Source organism: Lissotriton vulgaris, chromosome 2_1, assembly GCF_964263255.1.
Source record: "Lissotriton vulgaris chromosome 2_1, aLisVul1.2, whole genome shotgun sequence".
Lineage (NCBI taxonomy): Eukaryota > Metazoa > Chordata > Amphibia > Caudata > Salamandridae > Lissotriton > Lissotriton vulgaris.
Window position 1 is genome coordinate 2,030,202,285 of NC_141687.1, and position 27,907 is coordinate 2,030,230,191.

At 45.1% G+C, this 27,907-nt stretch overlaps 1 protein-coding gene across 2 annotated transcripts in view; it reads right to left on the reverse strand.

Annotated features, from left to right (window-relative positions):
* The window catches only part of AFG2B (AAA ATPase AFG2B), a 247,052-nt gene that overhangs the window by 45,366 nt on the left and 173,779 nt on the right, over positions 1–27,907 (reverse strand). For both annotated transcript variants that reach the window (XM_086958256.1, XM_086958257.1), the window contains one exon: positions 12,028–12,153. In XM_086958256.1, coding sequence (XP_086814382.1) covers positions 12,028–12,153 — 126 coding nt within the window. The remainder of the gene's footprint in view (positions 1–12,027; positions 12,154–27,907) is intronic.

Genomic DNA, 27,907 nt, shown 5'->3' on the forward strand with positions numbered 1-27,907 from the left:
GCCAACCACTCACACAGTAAGGCATACAATGGAGAATACCAATAGGAGAGAGCATAGACTAAATTTACAGAAGGGGCCTCAATGCAAATTATATTACGACTAACATTTAAACCAACGTGCGTCCAAGATTTACAAAGAAAGACATACCACAGGGTCAGAGGTCCTCCGTGTGGTCTTGTGATAATTTAAGGCAATGACGGTAGTGAGTCAGCACCTAAGGTAACGAGCATAGACTAATTAGGGAAACACTTACAAGAGGGTAAAAGCGTTAACCGGTTGGGTAAAGAGAGGCGATGCTTACCACTAGCGGCGTCAAGCACTCGATCAGTATTCAGTCGATTCAGATACCATAGGGAATAGATCCAAAGTTCGTCTGGTGGGGCAAAACAATGGGGTCATGAGATAACAATTCGCTAAGCGAATGATTCAAGGTGGAGGGTGGAACAGAAGGGGAATAGTACTCACTCGATGATAGTTAATCTTGGAGCTCCGTACGAGGGCAGCCGATGAGTGCTGCGTTTCCTGGTTTGGTGAAGTAGTCATGGTAACAGATCACGTGGTGATCATGAGAATCGTGGAACTAGAGGAAAGACTTTGGGTCTCGTCAAAGATGATAAGTGAAACTGAGACGCGCTGAGGTGGATTTGGGGAATTAGGCATGACACCCATCCACTCAAATATAAGTGAATAAAAATGCGAGATAATATTCAGAGCATAATGGTAGAAAGCGATATAATTTCAAAACAAACAATTAGTATATTCAGGGCGTACCACTTCACCACGAGGGTAAGGCCCGTCCAGTAGTCAATCAACTCATATAATCCCAGACTGTGTAATACACAACAATTGAACACTAGCGTACCTCTCCAACATGAGGGTAGGGCCACCGTATTGACACATGAGAACAGTTAGATTGGATGTTACTGGGAGTGGGAGCCCTCCATAGAGAGATACCAAGGGGATTCATTGATGAGGGATTAGGAGTTAATGTGAGCAGACAGACCCATCATGGTAGTGTTGCCAATTGGGAAAATGAGCTGTCAAGTTCATTAAGGCCAGTTTCAATTGAGTTAAAAAAGTAGATCCATTTCAATTCTCGGGTGTTTAGAATATCAGAAATATTACCACCTCGTGGTCCCAACGTTGTTTTCTCAATGACCAACCATTGTAGACTTTCAGGGGGATGGGAATTCAACTTGAAATGTTCTACAAGCGGTGCGCCGGGGACATCGCATCGGATCCGACTCATATGTTGTAGGATGTGTGCTTTAATTTTTTGCTGAGTCTGCCCAATGTAGATTTTTTGACATGGGCATACGATGGCATAGATGATGTTATTGGAGTTACAGTTACTGAAGGATTTCAGTTTAACAGTTAGATGAAGATGTACAAATTCTTTAGTCTGAATAGCCGAATCGCAAGCCTTACAATGGCCACATTTGAAATGACCAATAACTGGTGGTAAGTTCCACATGGTATTAATCGTGGGTTGGTTGTCTGGGGATAAGAAGGAGCACACAACATAATCCTTGATGCTCTTGGCCTTCTTAAACGCATGAAGTGGTGTCTCAGGTTGTTTGATATCATCAGATACCAAATGCCAGTGTTTGTTAATGATCCGTTTAATGCTGTTGCTTTTCGTATTGAAAGTAGTGACACAGACAATACGGCCCTCTTCACAGTTGGTTCTATCTTTGGGAGTTAAGAGTTCTTCACGGGGATAGAACCATGCGCGTTTACGTGCTTGTTTTATCAGACGTCTCGGGTATCCCCGATTTAGCAGGCGGTTTGAAAGATCCTGTGATTCAGAAAAATAGTCGTCTTTATCTGAGCAATTCCTTCGTATCCTCAGGAATTGCCCGAAGGGCAGGTTATCCCGGAGAGCTCGTGGGTGATGACTGTTGTAGGCCAGTAAAGAATTTCTCTCAGATGGTTTGCGGTATAGTTTTGTACATAGTCTTCCAGAGTGATGGTAAATAGTGACATCCAAAAAATCAATGGTGTTGCTATCCGATTGGATTGTAAACTTGACATGTTGAGATTGTTGGTTTAGCCAAGTAAAGGAACTGTTCAATTGGTCGTAACTACCACTCCAAATCATTAAAATGTCATCTATGTACCTCATCCAGAGGTCAACGTGGTCTCTGAATGGGTTCAATTGGTTGAGTACAGTATCCTCTTCAAAAGCTGCCATGTACAAAATGGCTACATCGGGAGCGAAGGGAGCACCCATGGCTACACAGGAAGTTTGGAGGTAGAAGTTATTATCAAACAAAAAGAAATTGCGAGTCATAGCGATTTTGAGCAGTGCTACGATGAACTCTGAGGGAACTTGGACAGGTGCGGGACGTTTTTGAAGGCATCTGGCTATCACTGTGAGTGCCTCTTGTTGTGGAATGCATGTATATAGGGAGACTACATCACATGTAGCTAGTCTCTGGTTCAATGGATCATAGGGTATACTTTCAACTATGTTGATGGTGTGCATAGTGTCTCGAAGATAAGACGGTGTGGACTCAGCAAGTGGTTTGATGAAAAAGTCAATATATTTACCCAATGGTTCCAATATGGAGCCGCAACCAGAAACAATTGGGCGACCCGGAGGGTTTGTCATATTTTTGTGGATCTTAGGCAAGGTGTATAGTGTTGCCAGGCGAGGGTGTTTATTATTCAGAAACTGAAATTCGTTCTCGGATAGAAAGCCTAAGTCAAGACCCTCCTGGGTTATTTCAAGAATCTCCATCGCGATGGATCTAGTGGGATCAGACCTCAATAGTTGGTAGCAATTGTCATCCTGTAGTTGGCGTAGAATCTCAGACTTATAAGCACATAGATCCTGTATAACAATGGCGCCAACCATGTCTGCAGGTTTAATCACGGCTTGATGGTTATTTGCCAGTGATTGTAAGGCTGTCTTTTGGGGTTTGCTGGTGTTATATCAAACAAAGGTTTTGTCTTGAAGAACTCGTTGTACATCACGCCAAACGACAGTTTCATAGGCTAGGATCTGGTTCGACATATTGTTGGCATATGGAACAAAAGTTGAAGGCGGTCGCAGGCCTGTGACGGATGACTTGAGCTGTGTTTCAGATTTGCGAAAAAAATACTTCAATCGGATCTTCCAGAAGAATTTGTAAAGTTCAGTTCTTATGATGAAATTGTCTGGGTTATACGTAGGGACGTAAGACAGTCCTTTGCTGAGCACTCGTAGTTCTGCATCGCTGAGTGATTGTTTGGAGATGTTTACCACAGGATTTGGGTTTGCAATCGGCTCTACCAACGGTAGGTCTTGTTGCGAGTCACTCTCTCGCCGTGTTGTTCGGGTTGAAAACGAACTTGTTTCGAAGACTGGCCGTGTCCTCCATCCCAGTTGGTTTGATTCTGCTGGGAACCACGTTGATTTTGACCGCGGGGCCATGAATTGCCTCTTCCTCGTGGGGGTCGCCAAGATCCCCGACCTTGTCCTAAAAAAGGAGAGAATTGTTGGGGTGGATAGTTGTAGTCAGGATATTGGTATTGATAGCTGGGACCTGCTGAGTCCTGTTCTCCCTCGGAACAGTAAGATGAGTCAGAAAAAGTTGGAAAATTACGTCTACCTCGGTAACTTCCACGGCCTCTGTTCGTGAATCGACCCTGTGTATCTTGTCGGTAGTAGTCGTCCTGTAAGTATGGATATGTCTTCTTTTTATCGTATAGACGAATATCACGAGCCAATTTCTCAAGTTTACGGGTTTGGGTGGTTAAGTCAAAATCTTTGAGCGTGGCTTCCAAGTTGGTTAGCGTATCTTTTGCGCTGGCAAAGTTGGTATCAGCGGCAATTTCGGCTTTTAATGTCTTGATTTCGGCAGTGAGAAGTTGAACTTGTTCCGCAGCCGTTTCAACGCCCAGCACCATCCAGTGGCGGAATTATTTTCCAATTGCGGCAACCAGACATGCCTAAAATTTGTATATACATTATACTTTGTGTTGTATGCCCTCCTATAAATAATGTCGCCATTTCTTATGGCAGCTGTTGCTATACGAATTATAGCATGAAAAGTGTTCTGAATTGTTGATTTTACTGTCACATAATCCCTTCACTTCCCTACCTCTCCACTATCACTTCCCCTTTCCCGCCTGGGGCACTGTATGACCTCAAATACAGTTGACTGTTTGCTATGCTACGTGTATTCATTACACTGGATCCCGCAGTGAATAAAACTTTGCGGATCAAAATAATTGTTTTGGATTAATTCTCATGAAATATATTATATGTTCCCTGTCTACACTGGGACCCCTTCCTCCTAGTACTTACTAACCCAGGTCCCAGTGACTTCAATTGGGTAACCCCTTCGTATACAATCTACTTCGAACAGACGGCTGTCTGTGAGGTTTTTTCTTTCCCTCTTTATTTTTTCAATTTATTTTTTGATATCACAATATGGTAGAAAGAGAACTTTTGTCCTACTCAGAGGACTATATAGACAAATTACTGGAGAATCCGGATAATATCTTTTTCCCATCTGATATCCCATCAATTGACTTCTCATTAAAGGATAAAATCTCTCGTCTCGAGCGCTTGGAGAAGAAACTTGTACGGACACGGTGGCATGGCCACTTGCTCACTAGGTATCTCAAGGAGAACATAATTCCGGTTGGACTACAAATTAAGATTGAACCGGCGATCTTCATTGAAGTCCCGAAGTTTAGAGAAGGATTTAGCCACATCTCCAACAACTGCTCGCGCCACTGGATGGTGCTGGGCGTTGAAACGGCTGCGAAACAAGTTCAACTTCTCACTGCCGAAATCAAGACATTAAAAGCCGAAATTGCCGCTGATACCAACTTTGCCAGCGCAAAAGATACGCTAACCAACATGGAAGCCACACTCAAAGATTTTGACTTAACCACCCAAACCCGTAAACTTGAGAAATTGGCTCGTGATATTAGTCTATACGATAAAAAGAAGACATATCCATACTTACAGGACGACTACTACCGACAAGATACACAGGGTCGATTCACGAACAGAGGCCGTGGAAGTTACCGAGGTAGACGTAATTTTCCAACTTTTTCTGACTCGTCTTACAGTCCCGAGGGAGAACAGGACTCAGCAGGTCCCAGCTATCAATACCAATATCCTGACTACAACTATCCACCCCAACAATTCTCTCCTTTTTTAGGACAAGGTCGGGGATCTTTGGGACCCCCACGAGGAAGAGGCAATTCATGGCCCCGCGGTCAAAATCAACGTGGTTCCCAGCAGAATCAAACCAACTGGGATGGAGGTCGCGGCCAGTCTTCGAAACAAGTTCGTTTTCAACCCGAACAACACGGCGAGAGAGTGACTCGCAACAAGACCTACCGTTGGTAGAGCCGATTGCAACCCCAAATCCTGTGGTAAACATCTCCAAACAATCACTCAGCGATGCAGAACTACGAGTGCTCAGCAAAGGACTGTCTTACGTCCCTACGTATAACCCAGACAATTTCATCATAAGAACTGAACTTTACAAATTCTTCTGGAAGATCCGATTGAAGTATTTTTTTCGCAACTCTGAAACACAGCTCAAGTCATCCGTCACAGGCCTGCGACCGCCTTCAACTTTTGTTCCATATGCCAACAATATGTCGAACCAGATCTTAGCCTATGAAACTGTTGTTTGGCGTGATGTACAACGAGTTCTTCAAGACAAAACCTTTGTTCGATAGAACACCAGCAAACCCCAAAAGACAGCCTTACAATCACTGGCAAATAACCATCAAGTCGTGATTAAACCTGCAGACAAGGGTGGCGCCATTGTTATACAGGATCTATGTGCTTATAAGTCTGAGATTCTACGCCAACTACAGGATGACAATTGCTACCAACTATTGAGGTCTGATCCCACTAGATCCATCGCGATGGAGATTCTTGAAATAACCCAGGAGGGTCTTGACTTAACCTTTCTATCCGAGAATGAATTTCAGTTTCTGAATAATAAACACCCTCGCCTGGCAACACTAAACACCTTGCCTAAGATCCACAAAAATATGACAAACCCTCCGGGTCGCCCAATTGTTTCTGGTTGCGGCTCCATATTGGAACCATTGGGTAAATATATTGACTTTTTCATCAAACCACTTGCTGAGTCCACTCCGTCTTATCTTCGAGACACTATGCACACCATCAACATAGTTGAAAGTATACCCTATGATCCATTGAACCAGAGACTAGCTACATGTGATGTAGTCTCCCTATATACATGCATTCCACAACAAGAGGCACTCACAGTGATAGCCAGATGCCTTCAAAAACGTCCCGCACCTGTCCAAGTTCCCTCAGAGTTCATCGTAGCACTGCTCAAAATCGCTATGACTCGCAATTTCTTTTTGTTTGATAATAACTTCGACCTCCAAACTTCCGGTGTAGCCATGGGTGCTCCCTTCGCTCCCGATGTAGCCATTTTGTACATGGCAGCTTTTGAAGAGGATACTGTACTCAACCAATTGAACCCATTCAGAGACCACGTTGACCTCTGGATGAGGTACATAGATGACATTTTAATGATTTGGAGTGGTAGTCACGACCAATTGAACAGTTTCTTTACTTGGCTAAACCAACAATCTCAACATGTCAAGTTTACAATCCAATCGGATAGCAACACCATTGATTTTTTGGATGTCACTATTTACCATCACTCTGGAAGACTATGTACAAAACTATACCGCAAACCATCTGAGAGAAATTCTTTACTGGCCTACAACAGTCATCACCCACGAGCTCTCCGGGATAACCTGCCCTTCGGGCAATTCCTGAGGATACAAAGGAATTGCTCAGATAAAGACGACTATTTTTCTGAATCACAGGATCTTTCAAACCGCCTGCTAAATCGGGGATACCCGAGACGTCTGATAAAACAAGCACGTAAACGCGCATGGTTCTATCCCCAAAAACTCTTAACTCCCAAAGATAGAACCAACTGTGAAGAGGGCCGTATTGTCTGAGTCACTACTTTCAATACGAAAAGCAACAGCATTAAACGGATCATTAACAAACACTGGCATTTGGTATCTGATGATATCAAACAACCTGAGACACCACTTCATGCGTTTAAGAAGGCCAAGAGCATCAAGGATTATGTTGTGTGCTCCTTCTTATCCCCAGACAACCAACCCACGATTAATACCATGTGGAACTTACCACCAGTTATTGGTCATTTCAAATGTGGCCATTGTAAGGCTTGCGATTCGGCTATTCAGACTAAAGAATTTGTACATCTTCATCTAACTGTTAAACTGAAATCCTTCAGTAACTGTAACTCCAATAACATCATCTATGCCATCGTATGCCCATGTCAAAAAATCTACATTGGGCAGACTCAGCAAAAAATTAAAGCACGCATCCTACAACATATGATTCGGATCCGATGCGATGTCCCAGGCGCACCGCTTGTAGAACATTTCAAGTTGAATTCCCATCCCCCTGAAAGTCTACAATGGTTGGTCATTGAGAAAACAACGTTGGGACCACGAGGTGGTAATATTTCTGATATTCTAAACACCCGAGAATTGAAATGGATCTACTTTTTTAACTCAATTGAAACTGGCCTCAATGAACTTGACAGCTCATTTTCCCAATTGGCAACACTACCATGATGGGTCTGTCTGCTCACATTAACTCCTAATCCCTCATCAATGAATCCCCTTGGTATCTCTCTATGGAGGGCTCCCTCTCCCAGTAACATCCAATCTAACTGTTCTCATGTGTCAATACGGTGGCCCTACCCTCATGTTGGAGAGGTACGCTACTGTTCAATTGTTGTGTATTACACGGTCTGGGATTATATGAGTTGATTGACTACTGGACGGGCCTTACCCTCGTGGTGAAGTGGTACGCCCTAAATATACTAATTGTTTGTTTTGAAATTATATCGCTTTCTACCATTATGCTCTGAATATTATCTCGCATTTTTATTCACTTATATTTGAGTGGATGGGTGTCATGCCTAATTCCCCAAATCCACCTCAGCGCGTCTCAGTTTCACTTATCATCTTTGACGAGAACCAAAGTCTTTCCTCTAGTTCCACGATTCTCATGATCACCACGTGATCTGTTACCATGACTACTTCACCAAACCAGGAAACGCAGCACTCATCGGCTGCCCTCGTACGGAGCTCCAAGATTAACTATCATCGAGTGAGTACTATTCCCCTTCTGTTCCACCCTCCACCTTGAATCATTCGCTTAGCGAATTGTTATCTCATGACCCCATTGTTTTGCCTCACCAGACGAACTTTGGATCTATTCCCTATGGTATCTGAATCGAATGAATACTGATCGAGTGCTTGACGCCGCTAGAGGTAAGCATCGCCTCTCTTTACCCAACCGGTTAACGCTTTTACCCTCTTGTAAGTGTTTCCCTAATTAGTCTATGCTCGTTACCTTAGGTGCTGACTCACTACCGTCATTGCCTTAAATTATCACAAGACCACACGGAGGACCTCTGACCCTGTGGTATGCCTTTCTTTGTAAATCTTGGACGCACGTTGGTTTAAATGTTAGTCGTAATATAATTTGCATTGAGGCCCCTTCTGTAAATTTAGTCTATGCTCTCTCCTATTGGTATTCTCCATTGTATGCCTTACTGTGTGAGTGGTTGGCCGTCTTGTACCGTGCCGGTTCCCCACTCAAGTGTTTGGACCTTTGAATTAAACTAGGCTCAGACCCTACCCTAGGTTTTGGACACGACCAAACCTCGGTTTTGTTTAATTTACTCTTGATTTGTACTAAATTCCTACTGCTATCATCTCCAATCAGGATAGTGTCTAATGCTCATAACTACCTATGTGATAATTAGAGGCTGGAGTAGCAACCCTCTAACTTAAGTTTATTATACCCGTTTCATTAGGTTCCCTGCCCCTCACCCTGGTCCTGATGAAGACCCCGCAGCAAGGTTAACTTGTCCTGCAGTTTCAGAGGGTCGAAACGTCGACGGTTTTTCCAATTGCGGCAACCACACACGCCTAAAATTTGTATATACATTGTACTTTGTGTTGTATGCCCTCCTATAAATAATGTCGCCATTTCTTATGGCAGCTGTTGCTATACGAATTATAGCATGAAAAGTGTTCTGAATTGTTGATTTTACTGTCACATAATCCCTTCACTTCCCTACCTCTCCACTATCACTTCCCCTTTCCCGCCTGGGGCACTGTATGACCTCAAATACAGTTGACTGTTTGCTATGCTACGTGTATTCATTACACTGGATCCCGCAGTGAATAAAACTTTGCGGATCAAAATAATTGTTTTGGATTAATTCTTATGAAATGTATTATATGTTCCCTGTCTACACTGGGACCCCTTCCTCCTAGTACTTACTAACCCAGGTCCCAGTGACTTCAATTGGGTAACCCCTTCGTATACGATCTGGATTCCCCAGCGGGTCTTTAAAGAACTGCATATGTTGGTGACGGACTTCATTTGGGGTCACGGGCGACGCAGGGTAGCATTGAATACTTTGGTCAGACCCAAGCTCGAGGGGGGGGTGGCAGTCCCCGACTTTGAACTATACTATTTAGCAGCACAGCTTCAAATACTCACACAACACGTTGCCAGGGAGTTCAGAGGGCCGGATCGCGAACGAGGGACTGGTATTCAAAGCCACGTCCTGGCCTACATAGTTATGCAACAGAAACTAGAAATGAGGGACCTTACAATGGAGGAAAAGACGATCAGACTGTGTTGGCAAAGAAGCCTGAAGAGAGCAAAGAGAGCGAGGCCGTATGCCCCAGAGATACCATTGGGAATGCTGACCGCTCTGCCGCATGGGGGTGACTGGTCCCCGTTGTCAGAATGGGAGGAATTAGGCTTACAGATGGTGGGGGACTTATACATAGAAGGAATGTTAGTCCCCTTTCAGACGTTGCAGGAACAGTTTGGCCTACCGGACGGGAACTTTCTTCTGCATGCGGCGGTGGTAGCGGCGATACAAAAGCACTGGAAGGGAGGGCTAATAGAGCCGGAAACGACCATGGCCTGCCAGTATGTGGTGATGGCCGCGGGTACGTTTAAAGCGGTGACCTGCCTTCATAATAGGATGTTAAATGAGGGACTGGACCGCTTCTGGCGCTGAAGGCGAAATGGGAAGACAGTATAGGTAAGCCCATCCCAGACACGGTGTGGGGCCATATTCTGAAACGAACATGGAAGGGGACAAGGAATGCACGTTTCCAACAGGTACACTTTTATGTCCTGCACAGGGCATACCTGACCCCGGAAAGGATTAAACGGTACTTTCGGGTACATGACGCAGTGTGCCCGAGGTGCCTGGCGCCTGAGGTTGACCTGGACCACCTGCTGTGGGTCTGTCCGAAATTGGGGACGTATTGGCCGGAAGTGGGGGAACTCCTGAACGTGGTTACTGACAGGGAAGTGGACTTTGACATGGCAGTGTGCTTATTGCTTTGGTTTCCTCACACAAAGAACACAAAAATAACGAGTAAATTCATTGATCTAGGGCTCATGCTGGCCCAAAGAGAAATTACCTGGCACTGGAAGTCCAAGGAGGGTCCGTCGGTAAGGAGATGGATGAATGAGCTGCTGAAATGGTCTGGATGTGAGAGTGTGCTCCGAATGAGACAAGCTGCCAGGACTGACAATGATAAAAGCTTGGAGATGGCGAGAGCGTGGGAGATGATAGTTCAAGCGTTGCGTGACTACATGGTGGAAGACGAAGAATAAACAAATTGAACACCTAGGGCTCCATGAGGCTTGAAAGAACAAAGGCACCACCCGATTTGTAGCGTGCTCCATTATTATTATAGCAGGACTATGCCCACATCAGCAGCGGTTGAGGGGGGAGGAGGGAGGTAGGGATTGTTTGGGGAGGGTTGTTAGGCACCGAGGTTATGTTCTGGGAGAGTCTGAGGCTGAGCCTAGGGCTAGGTACATAGCAAGGGGTCCCCGAGAGGGGTCATATAGGTTGCCGTGGGCGACAATAGATGTACCCCGGACCGACACCATAGGCGTCCGCTAGTAGATAGGAGCAGGACCAGGGGTTACAAATCCGATATCGCTTACATAGAACGCTGGAGCATGCTGGCTGGTGTAATGGGAGGGGTGGGAGTTTAGGGGGGTAAAATGCAGATACTAAATGATGTCATTAACCAGACACCCCTCTGGGGTAACAACTGTGGCGCTTTTGCTGGGCATATGAATGGATGTGCCGCCCGGCCTCCGGGTTGTGGGCTATTTGGCTGTGTACGAATTTATGATTACTTTGTCTATGCATTGTGACGCCATAAGTGTACTGGTTGATCTATTTTGTGACCTGGTTTCTAATTCTGCAATAAAAACAAATTAAAAAAAAAAAAAAAAGGTAACATGAAGTACAGCTACAATTCACGCACAAATCACTAAGCTAGAGTTTTAATTTTCGTCTAATTATAATAAATCTTATTTAAACTAGGCCCAACAGAATTAATGTAATCCAACAAGTCAGAAGAAAGACCAAATGCTAGTAGATGTTAAGCGCTGTCACAATTTAATACACCAAACACATCTCCCAGTTTGTAACTATTTAATTAATAATAGATGTACGTCAGTACATGAATTACAATGATAAAGTTTCTAACATGCACTTTTCTTCAAATCCTCAACAGGGTTAATGACTGATGAAAAAATTGATTGTGTTATAAAACACAGGTCGTGGTGGCTTTTCATCATTATTCATGGGTGCCACCGAGGTATTATTCAATCACGGTTCACTTTAAACATTAAATAAAAGCTTTAATTATAGGATATGGGGAATATTTTAATCCCTATGCAAACTATTTGTGCAGAGATTGGAATTGTACATTATGTGGCAATCACTGAGGTCAAGCAAATTTCCTCAATGACATTATCCACGTGATCACCCTAACTGAAGTATGGCTACCATTGTCGGCGGCAACAAAGTGCTCCATGTAGTGTAGTGTTTTTTTGACTGACTTTCTTGTGCAGAGATGGTCTGATGTAGCAGCTGAAGAAATACCAAGCATTACCGTTGCTCCTTGATCACTTACCTCTTTACAGAGAACTTCCAGATCAGCTCCAGAAAATAAATTGGTTAAAGCTGCCAGGTTTTCCAAGGACACATCAGAATCAGTTGGTGTATTTTCAGTGTATATTTTTAGAATTGAAAGCCGGGCCTAGAAAGAACAAAAACAGATGAAAAAGAATTATGAGATGTACTATTTTTGTAAATAACATACATTTCATAGGACCTTCGAAAGAGGTCACTATAAGATCTTATCTAAAAGGGTAAAAACAAACATTACCACTGCGAATAGGTCTGGATGTTTTTTAGAGGCAGTGTTTGGTAATAGTTAGATAAATGTGTGTTACCCCCAGCTGTAATAGAAAGAGAATTCCACAAAGTTGCAACTTCTTGGGTTTGAACAATGTGGAAGCTAGAAATATGGACGCTTTGCTGAGCAGACATTAACTGAGTGCCCTTATAAAAGAGTGTTATGAGAAGGAATAAAAAGTTGAGGTTTGCATGGCGTGAACTTAAAAGATATATGCAACAAAATATTAAATAATAAATATGTTTGGCAAAGGACCAATACTTGCTTTGCATCTAGTCGAGATGTCCACATCTTTACTTTGTGAACAATGATCCCAATAAGAGGTTATTCTGAGAGAAAAGTAACACACCATGGTGATTAGAAATCAGCTCGGTTTATGACAGGCAACAGCAGCCAAACAGCATATAATTCCTGAACATAAAAAGGCACATATAAATGTTATGTCAGCAACGTAAAAGCATCAAAGAACACACACGGACTCATTTACGTGCTGCATTTTGTGTCATCTACTATCTGACAAAAGAACTATGTGAGGCGCCATCACCAAAAACTAATGCTACCAAAATGGGACAATGTAACTATCAAATTGATAGCCTTGATGGACAGCCCTTCCAGGCAATGGCAAACCATGAAAAATATATGAAAGTCTTATCTGGGAAGCAAAAAGGGATTGGGATGACTCCTATTGGCTTGATCTCCTCCATGCATGTGAGACTTCCAACCAAACTAAGTTCTGGGAGATAGTCATGTGGGGCAGGGGTACGGACTCACTATCCCCCGAAAACCATGTCTCTGCAGCAGATTGGGTTAAATTCGATCCGTACCTAAAAATTATCGTCCCATTAGCCTGATCGATACCATTCAGAAAGTGGAATCACGAATGGCCCTAGCTAGAATTCAGGGGTGGATGGAGCAAAACAGCATACTCTCCCCCATGCAGGCAGGGTTTAGATCAGGCACCAGTACCCTTGATCAGGTGTTTCGTCTAACCATGATCTATTGGAAGGTGGTTCTTTTGGGCGGTGGTGTCATCTACGCTGCTTTTGTCGACCTTCGGTCGGCATTTGACCTGGTTCCCAGGGCTAAACTCTGGGCTGCCCTGAGAGACATGGAACTTCCTCCTGAGCTACTAGATCTGGTTAGGCGCCTTCATGAGGATAACTTTGCACGTGTAAGATGGGGCAAACAGGGTCAGGTGACCGCTAGCTTCCCTGTCGAACGAGGTGTCCGGCAGGGTTGTGTGCTGGCCCCTACCTTGTTTCTCCTGTTTATCAACCGGGTAGTCGCATTCTTTAAAGACACTAACACTGATGCTCCTACCCTGGGGGGGTCAAAGTATCCCATGTTAATATTCGCAGACGACACCCTGCTCCTTTCAAGGACCCGAAGCGGCCTACAGGCTGCTCTAAATAGATTTTCTGAATTTTGTGCCACAAACGACCTCCAGATCAATGCTGATAAGACCAAATTTATGATTTTTAACAAAAATAAACCCATCACCAGTTCGTTTACATTAGAGGGTGTTCCAATAGAACAGGTTAAAGTCATGTCTTATTTGGGCGTGACTTTGGACCACCAACTTACTTGGAAACCCCAGCTGGAGGTGCTAACTCTTAAATTTGTCCGCCTCACAGGATGTCTGTTAAAGGAACAGAAAAAAACCTTGACAAAACGCATTGCACCTGCGTTAAAAATATATGAGGCCAAGGTGAATGCGGCTACCCTGTATGGAGCGGATATTTGGGGATACAAAGGTTTGCCAGCTCTTATCAGTGCTCAGAACAAGTTTTTTCGGAACCTAGTGGGGCTCCCCCAATCTTCCCCCATTACACCATTGCTTTTAGATTTAGGTTGCAGACCGTTGGATGAGATGGCTCAGTACCGTCTTGTAGCTCTTTGGCGCCGCCTCTGGACGACCCAACAGCTCAGCCTGTTTGCCCAAGAATTAGGTGAGGTTAGAGCTCTGTGGGGTGCACAGAAGATTCCATGGCTACGGGAAGTCAAACAAATATTATACTCTATGGGCCTCCCAGAGCTATGGCTGCATCCCGAAAGCTCTAACTTCCCATCGAAAGTGGAATTTAGAGATCTTTATTGGGCTGACAAAAAATCTGCACTGGTCATACTATCCTCTGCTAACAACCTAACAGGACAGTTTCTAATGCACAAGATATCCCCATTCCTTGAACCTTATTGGGACTTGATATGCAAAACACTTGATCGCAAACTGTACCACCAGTTTCGAGTGGGAACATTGCCTATCAAGTCATTTACTGCGAAATGGGCAAAAAACCAAAGTAACAAATGCCCCTTCTGTCCTGATCAGGTAGAAAGTCTAGGCCATATATTCTTTGCATTTCCTGTGTATCGATTACCTAGACTTAAATGGTTGAAACCAATTTGCGAAACACTCAACTGTGGAAGTAGTCACGTAGCCCTGCTCAAATTAAGAGACTTACGCACTACCAAATCAGTGATTTGCATTGCAAAATTTTTGGGTTGGCTGTGGCTCATTCGAGCTAAGAAACTGTAAATTGCCTTTTTTATCTGTCTTATGTTAACATACTGTTGCACCAAAATCTTTCTTTTACTCGTTTATGTACTGGGGGATCTAATGTACAATTTTACCAAATTTGGAAAATGTTTTTATATACATGTATTTGGTTGTCTTTTATGAATTTTTTATTCGAAATAAAGACTAATTGAACTTATATGAAAGTCAAAGGCTGAAGGGGTCTTGCACTTTACAGTGGACTTGTTTGAAGATCCATAAACTAAACCAGTCTCTAACCAGACAAAAGAACAAAGCAGGCCTCAGTCAGGCATATCCTCAGCGAAATAGAGAGCGCACTGTCTCTGAAGTGGGCGGGGCACTCATCAATCAAGTAAAAAAAAAAAAGCTGAAATAAAGAACGCAGTGTCCCTGAAGTGGATGCCGTGCTCAGCATTAAAGTAAAAAAAAAATCTGAAATAGAAAGCGCGGTGTCCATGTAGTGGGAGCTGTGCTCAGCTTGAAAGTTTAAAAAACATGAAACAGCCGCCATTGTCCCGACAGTGCTGTGTGGCCGCGCTGCAAATACAAGAAGCGATCGCCTTTGTCCCGCATTATCCTTTAAAGAAAATAGTGCTCACCGACTTCTAAAGCAGACCATGTAACAACTCAAGTAAAAAGTCTCAGACTCAGCCACTTACCTGCCAAAGCCTTCCCAGGGGACGCCGCAAACGCCAGCGCCAAGAGTCAGCAGGGCAACAACCTACGCCGCCACCGGCCAAGAGTCAGCTGCATCAATCTCCGCGCCGCCGCCCCGGGACCACAACTCCCGGTAGGCTCAGCGGCGACGCGCCCGCACCAGGAGGTGCTTAAAGCCGGCGCAGAGACCCGCTTTGTGGGACGCGCTGGGTGACGCCCGGGCGAAGGGCAGTCCGTTTAAGCCCGTTAAAGACCGGGTAAGACCGGACCGGGCCCCCTCTCTTTCGCCCGGTCAAAGGTGATTTTTTTTTTTGTGTGAACATTATCAGCTCATTGTTCGCTTGGCGGCGTTTTTGTACTGTTTAAACTTTAAATAGTAAACAATAGCTGAACTGAGGCCGCATATTGACTCTGTAAGCAGACATGACTACTCGCGGCAGCAGGAGTAAAACTGCAGCAGGGGGGGGGTAAATTAACAGGTACCCTGGATGATTTTATCATTCGTACAAATTCAGTTATCGACCAAGGCATACGCCTAATGGAACGCAGGGTCTCTCTAGACCTAGCGTTCGCAAAAAGATCATCCATGGGACACCTAGCGCCAGCTAGCACACCCATACCTGAACCTGCCAAGGAAATTGACCCGTTACTGGTCCATGTGGATGTACATTGTATGCCGACAAGGGGGGATCTGTCAACTTCCACCTCCCTATCAGACTCACTGATAAGTTCAGACCTAGAAAAAACTCTGCAGCTTATTCCGGATAGTTTGCAGGCCATAAGGAGCTTTAGCTCATCTAGGGAGAGGAGGGAGGGTGCTAAACCCAAAAAGAAAGCTACCAAAACGATTACTCCAGGGCCAAAAAATCCTAAGACATCGAAATCTAAGGATGCTTGTGTTTCATCCAAAAATCAGAGGGTGAGACAAGAACAGGCTAAAACGAATGACCTGTTACCCGCAGAGGGTGTAAATGTTGCCCCGGACTTATCAGTCGATGAGGTCCCTCCTTCTAACAACATAGAACATCAGGAGGACGACTTTGATGGCCAATTTCTAGAAAAAATGGGGAATTTGTTTAAAACCCTTTTGGCACCACTAGAAAGTAGACTAGTGCACATTGAAAACCAGCTTAAGGTTTTGCATAACCTCACTAAGAATCCACCACATCCAGGGGTAAAATCAATAGCGAATGGTCAACCAATAAAACCTGGCCAATCAAGCTTAATAACTAAACAACCTCCACCACCCGCACCAAAGGTAATTAACAATCCCGCAATTCTAACAGAGAAAAAAACAGCCGTCAAACACCCTGGCCAGACCACTCAAACCGGGAGGGAGGAGATTCCATCAAATACCCCTGTCGTCCCCCATAAAAACAAACAATGGGAAAGGGTGGCTACAAAGGGCAGACATACCGTAAACCTCCCCCCAGAGGCGAGCCCTTGTGTAGTCGCCATGACAGAAGTTCCCGAACTGGAAGAATTTGCAGAGGAGCCAATTTGGTCCCTAAAAAATAAAGTTGCCTACTGGCTTAATATTAACCGCCCCCTTCCCTGCATCTGTCCAGTAAGATTATAATGGTACGTAGGGTACCATGGGTAGGGCAAGACAGGAAGACTATAAAAGGCGACTGTGTCTTTGTCAACTTCGGTGATCAGCGCACTGTTGACTACATCTGCTCATGGAGAACACAACTGAGCGGTGCAGGGATAGAAACTAGACAGCTATCATACTTTTACCAACCTAGGAGTCACCAAGGTCCTGAGTTCGGGGGGAACTGGGGAAATGGAGGTTTTCAGGAATGGTGTAGTTACCCAACTAGGAACCAATTGTACATGGGTAACTGGGGGGAAACTCCTACTGCCAATAGATACAGTTGCCTTGAGATGGTGGACTGACTGGTTAGGTCACCCAAAAAACCAGAGGAAAGCAGGAGCAGGGTAATCATGCCAAATAGGTACAGAAGCAGAATAGATCGCTCCAACACTAATCCACCATCCAAGCAAACATCGCAGATGAGGGCGTACTTAACTCTGCCATAAGGGCGCCACCTATTAAGGGCAAGATTAACAACAATAGCTCAGAAATCACCCAAACCCAGGGTCACCCATGTTGTAAAGTACTAAATGCTATAGCTGCAAGTGACCGACAGGGGGCTCAAGAAGGTCCATTGGATTCTATCGAGCAAAAAAATGATACTCCTACACTGGCCGACACAGGAGGAGCTTTAACTCTCCTATCCTGGAACGTAGCGGGATTATCTAGTAAAGTTAAGGACCCCACTTTTGTAACATTTGTAGACAAATTTAGCATAATCTGCTTACAAGAACGCTGGGAATAGAGGGAAACACATCTAAGTGGATATCGCACTTATTTCTCTGCAGCTAAACAGACCATTAGGGGCAGAAGTTTTGGAGGCTTGACGACATTTATATCAAATATGTTACATATGGAGGTAAAGATTTTAAGCATAGGAGGGGATTACTATCAAGCATTGCTATTGAAGTTGGGAGGTAAACAACAGGTCATCCTGATTAATCTTTATAATAACATCCCAAAGGAAGATGCAGACAAGGTTATATCGGATTTAAGTAACATCTTACACACACAACAGGACTCTGCCCAAACAGAGATGTGTGTCATTTTGACAGGCGACCTAAACTGCCATATATGCCCTCAAAGTGATCTTGATACCTGTGGGGTGGTTAACTTGAAGGGAGACCCGTGCACCCACTTTGAGCACTCCAAGTTTGGTAATCTACTTAACAATCTGGTATGTGAAAGGGATCTAGGCTTTGCAATGAACTCTGTAGTCCTCAGATCGCCTTTCAACCTACCTTTAATGGACGTGGCTTGCGGTCAGTGATCAATTTTACGTTACTCACAGCCAGCTACCATCGCTGTGTCCTGAGTTTTAATGCAGAGGACATCTCAATGAGCGACCACTTACCTATACACTCGTCATTCAGCTTTGGGTCGGGCCATCCTCAGAACACCGTAGTGGCTGAAAACATTTAATGCCACAAGATTGCACTCACCAGAGTGAATGGTTATTCCATAAAATGGAGCAAGATAAGCCCAGACACTTTTCTGCACACCCTAATATCCGACCAATTAAATGATTTTATGATCTGTCTTGCGGAAGACCCCAGCCCAACCGAGGTCGTATCTGCCGTCCAAAAAATAAAAGGGCAAATCTATAATCAACTAACACGCAAGAGTAGGCCAGGCGAAGGAAACATGACAGAGGGCTGGTTCGACTCTGAGTGTAGCAAAGCTCACGTGCGGCTGAAGCTAGCTCTTAAAAAGGTACCCAGAAACATAAAAGATATAAGGATAGCCAGATCACTCTATAAAGCTGCAATAAAAAAGAGGAAGTTTGATTTAAAAGAGGAAGCCTGGGTATAAGGCATGTGCACTGAAAGATAACACTGCCTTCTGGAGGGCCGTAAATGCCCCCTTCTTTATAGAAAGGAAAACGGACACAATTGAGATAGCCATAGAGGAGGTGGTATGGATAAACCATTTTTCTGAGCAATACAAAAAAGATGAGGCAGTTAGCTCGGTACGCCTCGGTTATCAGCCAGCTGAGGTGTCTGATACCCAGGGTCTCTTCCCCCTAGAAATAACCTTCTCCCTAGCAGAAGTAGAAATAGCTATTGCAGAGAGTTCTCTGAATAAAGCTCCGGGACCAGATGGAGTTCCAATAGACACCTATAAAGCTGACATTTCTCTCTGGGCCCCCCTTCTGACCAATGTCTTAAATAGTTACACAAAAAAGGGATTTCCATCGACTTGGCAGGAGGCTATTGTAGTCCCAATCTTTAAGAAGGGCGATCGCAGCGATATAAAGTGTTACAGGCCAATTTCACTTTTGGATTCGCTGATGAAAGTGGCTGGCAGAATAATACTGAATAGACTACATACATGGGCCAAGGAGGCTAATGCCCTATCTAAGTTTCAGTATGGCTTCACATCTGGCGTAGCCACAGTCGAGCAAGGACTTAATCTGACTACAATCACGGCCAAGCACATAGTGGCAAAGAAGGGTAACCTATTTATGACCTTCGTTGACCTTAGCTCAGCGTTCGATTGCCTAAGTCACGAAGTGCTGTGGGACACCTTAAAACATCTAGGCATTGACCCCAACATACTTAACTTTATTAAAGAACTTTATAGAGAGGCAGGGGCAAATGTACTAACAAATTCCCAATCATGAAGGGTGTGCGCCAGAGCTGCATCTTGGCACCCTTTCTATTCAATCTATATATAAACAGTGTGGCTGCCTTTTTAATTGATAAGGACTTGGATTACCCTAAAATAGATGGCGTAGCAGTGCCAATATTACTATATGCAGACGACGCAGTCCTAATGGCAAGGACGCAAGTAAGCCTCCAAAAGGCGCTGAATAGCTTTGCAGGATACATGGACGAAAGAGGCTTAAAAATAAATGTAGGGAAAACCCTGACCATGTGCTGCTCCTCTAAAAAGAATCTACTGTGTAACACCTTCTTAAATCAGTCAAGGATAGTACTCACTAATACCTTTTCCTATCTAGGGATAGTTTTTAACAAAAAAGGTTCATGGTCCACAGCGGTAGCCGCTAGAATGCTAACTTTTATTCGCACTATAGGAGCTCTGAAACATTTTGCAAATAGACTGGGGGGCAGGCCGATACGCGTCCTGTTGGACATCTATATGGCTAAGTGCGTATCGACCGCCACTTACGGGGCAGGTATCTGGGGGGTTGCAGATTTCTCAGAAATTCAAATGTGTGAAAATGCCTTTCTGAGATATCTGCTGGCTGTCCCTAAATCCACTTCTAGCTACGTATGTCACAAAGAGCTTGCCTTGGTCTACATAACAGATTTAATCAAGGTTTCCCCAGTCCTGTTATGGCATAAATTGTGGAAAACACCTGAAACTGAGTTTCACAGAGCCATCATTCAGGATTGTGTCAAACAGCAGGGGGCAAAACATATCCATTGGCTTGGCTATGTAAAAGACTTTTTAACAGACATAGGCCACCCTGAGTTTTACAACGTACCCTCCACTCTATCTTCCATCTCCAAAAAAGCCCTTAAGGACGTTTGTCTTCAGCATTTGGAAGAACAACGCGGCCAGATGGAGAGGAAGAAGGAGTCTGTCATTCAACATCAATACCTATTATATGGCCCGGGCACACAGCTTTATCTGTCATCGAATTACTCTAGCTACAGCAGAATGCTGCTAGCCGCATGAGAACAGGGACCTTTTTTAGAATGGCCACCTTTCCAACCATTAATGATTGGGCAAAAAAATTTAATGCCATGTCCTTGTGACGATTCTTCCTTGCAATCATCAATACACTGTATTTTGTTCTGTAAATTTTATTCGCATAGTAGAAAAAGATTTGTTAAAAGTTTGGGGACTGAGACAATGTAGGCCCGCTTTTATCAAGATACACTTGTTACAAGATGAAATGACTATTTATGCAGTCTCCCTGTTCTTAAAGAGTATCATTAGGTGCAGATCCTCTATGTTATAATACCTTCTTTAAAAATACTGAAAATGAAATTAATTGAATTGCATGGAGGATTGTTTTTAGCTGCTGTGAATCTATGAACTGTTTTTATTGGTGAATCTATGAACTGCCATTTACTGTTTTTATCTTTTGTAATGTGCTTTTTAGATTTTAAACAAAAATCGAATAAAGCTATCTTTGACTTGACTTGAAGTAAAAAGTCCAGTCATTATGGGAGGTTACAAGTGCAGAAAAGGTGGTACCAAAGAGGGACCACTAAGCCTATTCACAAGTGAAAAGCAACGATTTCGCAAGGACAGTAAACAGGAGACAATTGAAAAGATGAGCAAGAAATGGGTGGTGCTTGTGTGCCATAACTCAAAACAGCATGCCTCGCAGAGCATGCGTTGCCCAGGCTCAACCTAAAAACAATCAGAGGTACTAGTGCAGACCTCTAATATTTTACTTTTTAGGTGCTGAAAGGAGACCACTCCATATGACAGGGAGGTGGGATGGATGTGAGGAATATGTGGTTAGATAAGAGTATCCACCAAAAAAGTAATTATTTTATTCTTCTGATAGTTACCTCTAAAATCATATTTCTCACTTTTAAAACAGATACAAAAGCAGTACCTCTAAAAGGTGGAGCTTCTGTGTATTGGGCTCAGACCAGAATGCCCTTCGAATTGGACCGGCTCTCTAGGTAGTAGTGATTTGTAAACATGTGCAGTGATGCGCATGTCACAGCCAGGCAAATGTCAAGAACATCAGCTCGGTGGGCACGCCTTTGAGAACATGTGCCTCTCCTGAGCTCCAGAAACTGAAGCTCGGGAACCACTGAGATCGTAACTGATTGAGGCTACACATAGAAGCAGAGTCTGGCTAAAACACCTGGAAACCCTGAAATTGCTGTAAAAGACCCAGAATCAAACTTATCATTTAAAATATGATATTAAGGTAAACTCAACAGCAATGCAGTTGATCCAAGATGGTACAGGTGAGTTGTCAGCACTGACTGCGTGAGTTGCAAAACACTTCTGAGGATAAAACAAGTGAGCAACACAGTTATTCAGCCCTGAGGACTGGGAACACCACTCTCCCTGATGTGGGCCTGGCGCCCTCCCCGCAGGCGATAATAGGACACTCCAGCCAGGCACAGGAGTAACACCATTACCAGTAGCCTCTCATCACATGCAGGGCCATCACAGAAGGACCTGTGTCACCCCCAGGCTAACACAATAATCCAGAGTGGTATTAATGGCAATGGACTCTGAATCTGTGCCATGATGGAAGGAGAGGTGTGGTGAGAAGTGGGGAGGGGGAGAGACACAACAACACAGACATCATAGCAGTAAGGAACCGATGCCCAGCCAAACAACTCCATTAGCCTATATAACACACGGGTTCACCAGCAGCAGTGGCATAGGGTCAAACATAACAAAGAGTCCAAACAATAACCTCCACAAATAAAGCCGATGACTTTCGAATCCTTTCTATGGTTCAATTACAATGGAATATGCACATCTATAAGTCCTGTAGCACCTATTTTCCGGTCTACACCCAGCGGCCCCCAACAGAGACTTAACGGAAGCCATATCACATGTCTACTAAAAAGAATTACTTGTGCACCCCCAATAACCACCCCCCCATTTCGGAGCTGTTGCTCGGCCCCTTATCTACATTCTTGTCTATCTTCACCTCAATATTACGCAAGGTAAACTTGGGCCGCTATGCCAACTGGGTAGTCACGGATAGGTCAGTGGAGGAGAGCACAGCCTGACCTTCCGGAAACGATTGCTGCTCATTCTAATTGAAAGCAGATACCTCAGAGTAGAATTGCACAAAAAACCTGAACTAACTCCTCTTTTTACGTAGATCGCAATCACTTCATCAGGCGCAACCTGACACTTGGCAACCAAAATTATCGAATTGCAGTTAATAATTGCTGAAAATAAAAATACAGCTGCAAAAATCCCATCAATAAAAGAAATGCTCCATAAACACAAAGTGGGTATAAACCTCAGTCATAACCTGGAAAATTCCACTCAAGGGGACCAAGACCCAACAAAAGACCATGAAAACATGCAAGCTCCATAAATAAAGTGGATATTCAGCTACTACTAAAAAATCAAGAAGGATATGACCTCTCTACAACATGATTTCCATAAAGCAATTACAGACCTCGATCACACCAAAACGCAGAGACTAGCATTGATCACATCAAAAATGCTATGGCTGAACCAACCCAGGAGATAGATGAGCAAGATCTCAAGTTGGAAAGACTCGCATCTAGGTAAGCTTGGGTGGAGGAGAAGATGGACAATTACGAGAAGAGACCAAGACGAAATAGCATTCAATTCAGAGGTATTAATACGGATGAAAGAAATACAGATCTAAAGTGGTGTGTTACGGTCTTGTTTTGCCATCTTCATCACTCTCCAGATGAGGGGATGTCTCTAGATCGAACCCACAGAATTTGTTCTTTCTTTCAACAACACCGCAATACAAACCCGGATGTCCTTACGAGTGTACACGTCTTTAGAGTGAAAAAATCGATCAGTGCTGCAACCTCCAGTTCAAAGAGGATTAAACCTGCCTATTCCAAGAGGTTTCAGCAGAGACTCTGTCTCAATGCCACAAGTTTAAAGACATTACCTAAAACCTACATCAGGAGAAAATTTCTTCTCCAACCGACAGAACAGACACAAGCCCAACACATGAACCTTTAGGAGTCCTGCAGAGATTGGTCAACCTAGTGGATAGCTAAAAAACAATTAACTTGAAGTCTTTGCCAACGATCTGAGATACTCACTCTCCCAAAACCCTCAGAAGGTAATTAGCTGAACAACCACATTTGCTGTAGCTGCAGATCAAACTGAACCCATCCGAAGACAGCAAACAATTCTAGAAGACTCAAAAGTGAGAAGTACCACTATGGCTCGCATGCGCCGAGGTCCAGGTCACACCATACTGTAATCAGAAGCCTTTTTTAGGTCTCGGCTAGCGTAGGCTGCGCACATGCGCAGTCTCGTTGGCGAGATTTAATGTTTCTTAGTAGCAAGGGTAAACACCGCCCCTCTTCTCCCTTGGCTGGCTTCCTAAACGGCGGCCAGCCGATGGAGAAGAGGTTTCAGTGATGTCATCTTTTCCATCTTAGCCCTGTCTTTTTCGGATTGAGGGGCGTGTTTTTTTCGTTTCTTTCTCATTCTTCTCCATTGGCTGAAATGTAACAACAACAGTCAAAAACACGCCCGTTGTTTACATTCCAGCCAATGGAGAAGAGGGGAGAAAGAAAAACACGCCCCCCAGTCTGAAAAGGACAGGCGTTTCTCAGTCTCTTTGGTGCTTGACCTCGGAGAAACATGCTGGTGTTCATGGCGTGGTCTGACCAGTGTCCGTATAGGCGCGTGCCGGGCCGCCAACCTGGAGACCAACGTGGAGGAGCTCTGGATGGAAGGTAAGATGTGACCCTTGATTTTATAGCCACTCTCCTCCCCGACATAGCCGTGCTCCCCCTTACACTCAGCAGGCAGCGGGTAGTGGGCTCCGGGCCTACAAAGGACCTCCATGCGCTCGGAGGGGGTTGATTGGCAGCTGAGGTTTGGGGTGCTCGGGGCTCTCTTTTAATGCTTGTTTTGCTCTGGGACGCCATCTTGTCAGAGTCTGCACTGCCCCCAGCAGCCAGAACCGCTCTCTGCAGCCAGCCATCCTGCCTGTGTGTTGTCCTGTTTTTTTGGACGGCTTTCAACTTTCAGAGCTGTCTCAAGGAAAAAAAACGAAGCAATCGGACGCATGTTTTCTAAGTAGATTAATGTTTAATTTTCTAGCGAGGGAGATTTACTGGTAAATTCACTTTTGTACGTGTATGTTTGCCATAGTTTAGTGAGGACTTTGTGTCAATAAACTTGCAACTTTCTGTATTTTGATTTCTTACCTCTCATTCATGGTAATCCGGATTTGATAACCATGTAGATGTTCACTAAATTTGCGATAGCTTGGTAGTTGTCACTACGGCCGCCCCTGGACCCTGAGTACCTGCAGCGGCCGAGTTACTGCGACGCAGCGTTCGCCCTGGAGCAGATCTCCAAGGTGCGTCTCTGGTGCCCCGGAGGGGGTGGTGTTCTCGGATCCTCTGCGCCCCTGGGTCCTCGCGGCAGGTGGTCTGCCGAGCCCCGCCTCCCCTGCCTCCCAGGTGGTCCGCGGCTTGCGGTCAGGATGTGGTGTGAGCCCTCAGGCTCTGCGCAATCTGTGTTTTGAGGTGGGGAGCAGCCTGGAAGCGCTCCAGACCCCTGCAGGCACTGGTGGCCACCGGCACTGCTCCACCAGACACCCTGCCACCGCCTCCTGGCTGGCTTCACTCCACCCCCACCACATAGACCTGCCTATTTACTACAGAGCTCTGCGGGCTAGGCCGACCCGTTGTAACACACAGCCTGACCGTTTAGTGCTAAAAGCAGCGTGCCTCTGTTGTGGCATCTGCCGCCCCCGTTGTGGAGAGCCGTGGGAAGTGTATGAATGACGCAGGCTTATTTTGGGTGGAAAAGTAATCCCCAGTCTTTTTTGTTCCATGTGTATATTCACTCTGTCTTGACAACGACCTGCACCAGATACCACATGTTTTTCTTACCCGTGTCTGCCCCCCTAGCCTTGTGTACGTCCCACTGCACCAGCCCCGTTGGCATTGTTCCGCACTCTTAATCCGTACCCCCAGCTTATTGATCCTATTTGTTCTCACCTGCCCGCTCTCAATTCTCTGTCCCCCTTTTGTGAGAGGCAGCCCTTCTCGTCCTCACCAGCCTTGTCTATCTCCCCCTCTCCAGGGCAAAGCTTTGTGCCAGAAAGCGCCCCTCTGGCTGCGAGAAAAGTTCCAGGGACTGCTCTTCCGACTGGGCTGCTGCATTCAGAGGAACTGAGGCAAATTCCTGGCGGTGGGTTTGCGTGAGGTGAGGAACTGACGGACAACCCCTCCCGAGAGGTGTCACTGCGCCTGCCCAGGGGGTGTCTAACTGCCCCTGCCACAGGGTGTCTCACTGCACTTGGGACCGTCTCCGCGCAGGAGCCCGGATCGGGGCTGCCATCTGCCACCGGATAATTGGTGCACTCTCTCGTGCCCTCTCCTAGTGGTGCTGTCTACTGCGGATGTCAGAAGAACCGTTGGATTGTGTGAGGAGAATGGGGAAGGATGTCCAGAGAGTGTGAGGCAAGTTGGAGCTCGGCAGGAACGCTCTTAATTTGTAAATTTGTAAAGTTTTCTGCTGAATACAGTGCTCGCTGAATACCAAATTGGTTGGTCTTGATTCCTACACGTACCCTGTTCCTCCACCGAATTCCTCTTCATGTCTCTCTCTCTCTCCAGCATGTTTTTTTCCATTAGTTTTCTCCTTTTCTCCTTTTCTCCATCTTCTTGAGCAGCATGTGAGAGCCCTGGCTGTGCCAAGCTGTAGGTGTGTGTATGTGTATATGTGTATGTACAACCATGAGTCCGTGTGTGTGCAAAATGTAGGTGTGTCAGTGTGTGTGAAGTTGTGGGTGCTTGCATGAGTGTGCCAGTGTGCAAGTATGGGTGCGTGCACAAGTGTCAGCGTGTGTTTAAGTGGTGGGTGTGAGTGTCGCCTGTGTGCAAGTTTTGAGTGTGTCCGTAAGTTGTGTGTGTCGGGTTGCTTGTAAGCACGAGTCAGTGTGTGCAAAAGTTATGGTGTGTGTGTGTGTCAGTGTGTGTGCAAGTTATCGTGTGTGTATGTCAGCATGTTGTGTGTGGAAGAGTGTCCGCAAGTTGTGTGTGTCAGTGTGTGTGTAAGGACAAGTCAGCATGTGTGCAAGGTGTGGTGTGTGTGTGCCAGCCTGCTGCGCTGTGTGTCTCTGGGCCTCAGGAGACCCCGGCTGTTCCCCAATGTAGTGGAGGAATGCGCTCTCCTCAGCCAGCCTCCTCCGTCACTCCCTCCCACTCCCTCCTCCTGCAGCCTCTCCCTCCCCAGGGATAGCGGCCCTCCCATGGTCCTTCCCCAGCCCGCCCCACAACATCACCCAGCCTCCCCAGTCACTGCTCCTCACCAATATCAACAGCACTAACTAGAACAATACGGTACAGTGCATTTAATTATTCGCGTTACTACGATCGATGCTGCCCTGGACTGTGCGCTCTTTATGTTTTTAATGTGAAGATTGTATTTACTTTTGTGATTTCATATAGCGCTAACATGGGACTTGTTTTATGGTACCGTGGGAATATGTATGATTTTTCATACTTGTAGAATGCATTGCAACTGGTCATTTCCGAGTGAGATGTAGCTCCTTCCTAGAAGTCAGTGCCTGTATATCTCTTTGCCAAGCAAAAGAAAACATTGGCAAAGCCAGTAGGCCTCACCGACATAAGAACTATTGGCTTTGTCAATGTGATTGTTTTAGCCATGTTGTACTGTGCGGCTCTGTATGTGGCTCTGTGTGCGTGTGTGGCTCTGTGTGTGTGTGGGTGCAAATGCAATAGGTCTCGCATTTGCAAAAGATTAAGCTATTGGCATTGTAAATGACAATGCCATTGATTTATCCGTTTTCAAAACCAACACAAATAAAAATTGTCATTTACAATGCCAATAGCTAACTTTTGTAAAGGCGAGACTGTTGCATTGTAAATGCTTGTTTGTATGTGAAGTAGTAATGGGAGAGAGCAAGATGGCTCCTGACTGCTTTTGGGGTCTCCTTGAAGCTGTCCCAACTCTCTTTACCCCTAGTGGAGAGGTGTGGTGCAGCAGCCAGGGCAGCTGACTTCAGAGCACAGGGCTCACGGTTCGATCCCCGGCGGCAGTTCAGCTCAGCACCGTGTGACTCTGGGTAATAGCTCACTTAATTTCCACAGCGGCCCCCAGCGCCTTGAAACCCGTAAGGGTGAGTAGTTTGCGCTTTA